At 54.7% G+C, this 2,128-nt stretch overlaps 1 protein-coding gene across 2 annotated transcripts in view; it reads right to left on the bottom strand.

Moving 5' to 3' along the window:
* CHRDL2 (chordin like 2) overlaps positions 1–2,128 on the bottom strand; it is a 60,853-nt gene that overhangs the window by 50,906 nt on the left and 7,819 nt on the right. For both annotated transcript variants that reach the window (XM_019503106.1, XM_019502315.1), the window contains exons 2-3: positions 1,957–2,050; positions 1,105–1,247 (exon numbers count right to left, since the gene is read on the bottom strand). In XM_019503106.1, coding sequence (XP_019358651.1) covers positions 1,105–1,247; positions 1,957–2,050 — 237 coding nt within the window. The remainder of the gene's footprint in view (positions 1–1,104; positions 1,248–1,956; positions 2,051–2,128) is intronic.

The following is a 2,128-nucleotide window of genomic DNA, read 5'->3' on the forward strand; positions in this document are numbered from 1 at the left end:
GCATCGGCTGCTGTGGTCCCCCTGCCTTACCTGTGGCAGGTTAGGGTATGATGTCTTGTGTTGTGCCAGGGTTGAGGGTAGTTTTATGAAGAGGGTAGGTTGTGGATTCGTATAGGATGGTTTGGGTAGGGATGATCCTGCCTCAGGCAGGGGTTGGTCTAGATGACCTCTGGAGCTCCCTTGCAGCCCTACTTCTCTCTGATTCTGTTCATGATTTTATGCTGTGAATGCACACGAGGGTCTTTTGCCATGAGACTGCTGTATGAGACATCCTGGGAAGCAAGGCAGCAATGGATGTCTAAGTGTACAGGGGCAGCACTGCAACATGGCCTCCCGTCTTGGATCTAGAAGTGAAGGGGGCCAGGTGTTGTCATGCAGGCAGTAGTGCTGCTTCATAAGAAACCCCAGACAGTCAGTGCCCAGGTCCATGCAGCCCAGAATCCCACCCTCGTGGGTCCCATCCACAGCAAGGTGTCTGCGAGAAGCTCCAGTAGAGGTTTGTAGCATCCCTCTGTCAGGGACGGCGGGTCTTCCCTTTGAATATGTAACATGAGTTTGGACCAAGCACTGGAAAGCCCACGGGAAGGAGAGCGTCTACACTGGAAGTGGAGATCGGAAGCCAGCCACAGGTACCGGTCAGATGAAACTGCCCTGACTGCTGGGCAAGGAGCTGATTCTCCCCTCCCTTATTCAGGTTTCCCTCCAGTACAAATCCATTAACTGCAGTGAAATTACTTCCTGTTTACACGCGTGCAAGAGCAGAATCCTAGCCAGAGGGACAGACCCGATATGCACACATGGAGCAGCTCCATGTCCTATGGACTAATACCATGAAAGGCAAAAGGACTCCTTCATGGAGAGAGGCACTGCTCCACACAGGGAAAGCTGCTGCAGTCGTGCCCCTGGTAGGACCACAGCCTCAAGAGCTGTAATGCCCCTATGCTGATGGCTATGGGTAGCTGAGCTCCTCAGATGACCTGCAGCATTGTGTGATACCACGTTCATAGGGTCAAGGGGAGATGACACAGGCTTGGATGGCCATATCCTCCCCACACCGGCCCTCCACACTGGACTCAGACCCCCTTGGGTTCAAAAATAGCTTACAGAGCAGCTGCACTGGACGCACTGATGGGGCTGCCGAGAAGGGAAGAGCTCACTGGTGGTAAACATCTCCCCTTGTTGGTAGGTCGTCCCGTTGTATTGGCAAGACTTCACAGGCGCCCGGAGGCCAGACGGCGTGTGCGGCTCTGCAGGGGGAGAGGGCAGACAGAAACAAGACTGCTGAGCTCCACGGCTTCCCAGGCCCAGCCCGCAGGAGGTGAAACGCTGATGCTAAACAGATTCCCGGCACTGACACGGCTCTGAATAATGGGAAGCCGGGACCACCTTCCAGGGAAAACATAAACAGAGCGTGTATTTATCAGATCCCTAAAACTGGATCCAGGCTCGCCTGCACCATCAATAGCTGGAATGAAACCCATAAGCACAGCTCAACCCACCTCTCTGAGCATAATTTATCTTGAAATGAGAGCTGCATCGCGAAGGACACAGCCATAGCCAGACTGTTCCAGGAGAGGACACATTGATCAGGCAGACCCATTTCCATCTTTTTTCCCCCCAGGTCCCAGTGCCTGCTGCCCTCCACTAGCACCAACACCCCAGCTTGGAGCAAGCCAGGGAATAGGTGGGCATTGATCCTGCCCCACCAGTTCATCATTCACCATCTGCTCTGGAGCCCAGCCCAGCAGCACAGGAAGGCAGGCTACTCACCCTCCAGACACCCACCTTGTGTAAGTCACAGCCTAGCCCTTTAAGGGGGAGTTTGCTGCCTCCAGGGCTCCATGCATCCCATTTTTCTTATGTCTCAGCCTGTCCAAGAGCTAAAGGATCATGCTGAAAGGAAAACCTGCTCCTGGGCCAACAGAAAGAGAGAGCCCAGGCCAGAACGGCACTTACCGGCGCAGCGTGGGCAGCACTGCTGGGGCTCGGTGACGGGATTGATGCAATGCACGGCCGGGCACTGGATCCGGTAGCAGCTCACGTTTGTGCTCTGTTGGCACAGAGAGAGAATGGGGCCGTGTCAGCCAAAAAAGTTAAGACTGCCTCCCCCAGCCTGATGTCTTGTGCA

Source organism: Gavialis gangeticus, unplaced genomic scaffold (genome assembly GCF_001723915.1).
Source record: "Gavialis gangeticus isolate Ggan-Ray unplaced genomic scaffold, GavGan_comp1, whole genome shotgun sequence".
In the NCBI taxonomy this organism is placed as follows: domain Eukaryota; kingdom Metazoa; phylum Chordata; order Crocodylia; family Gavialidae; genus Gavialis; species Gavialis gangeticus.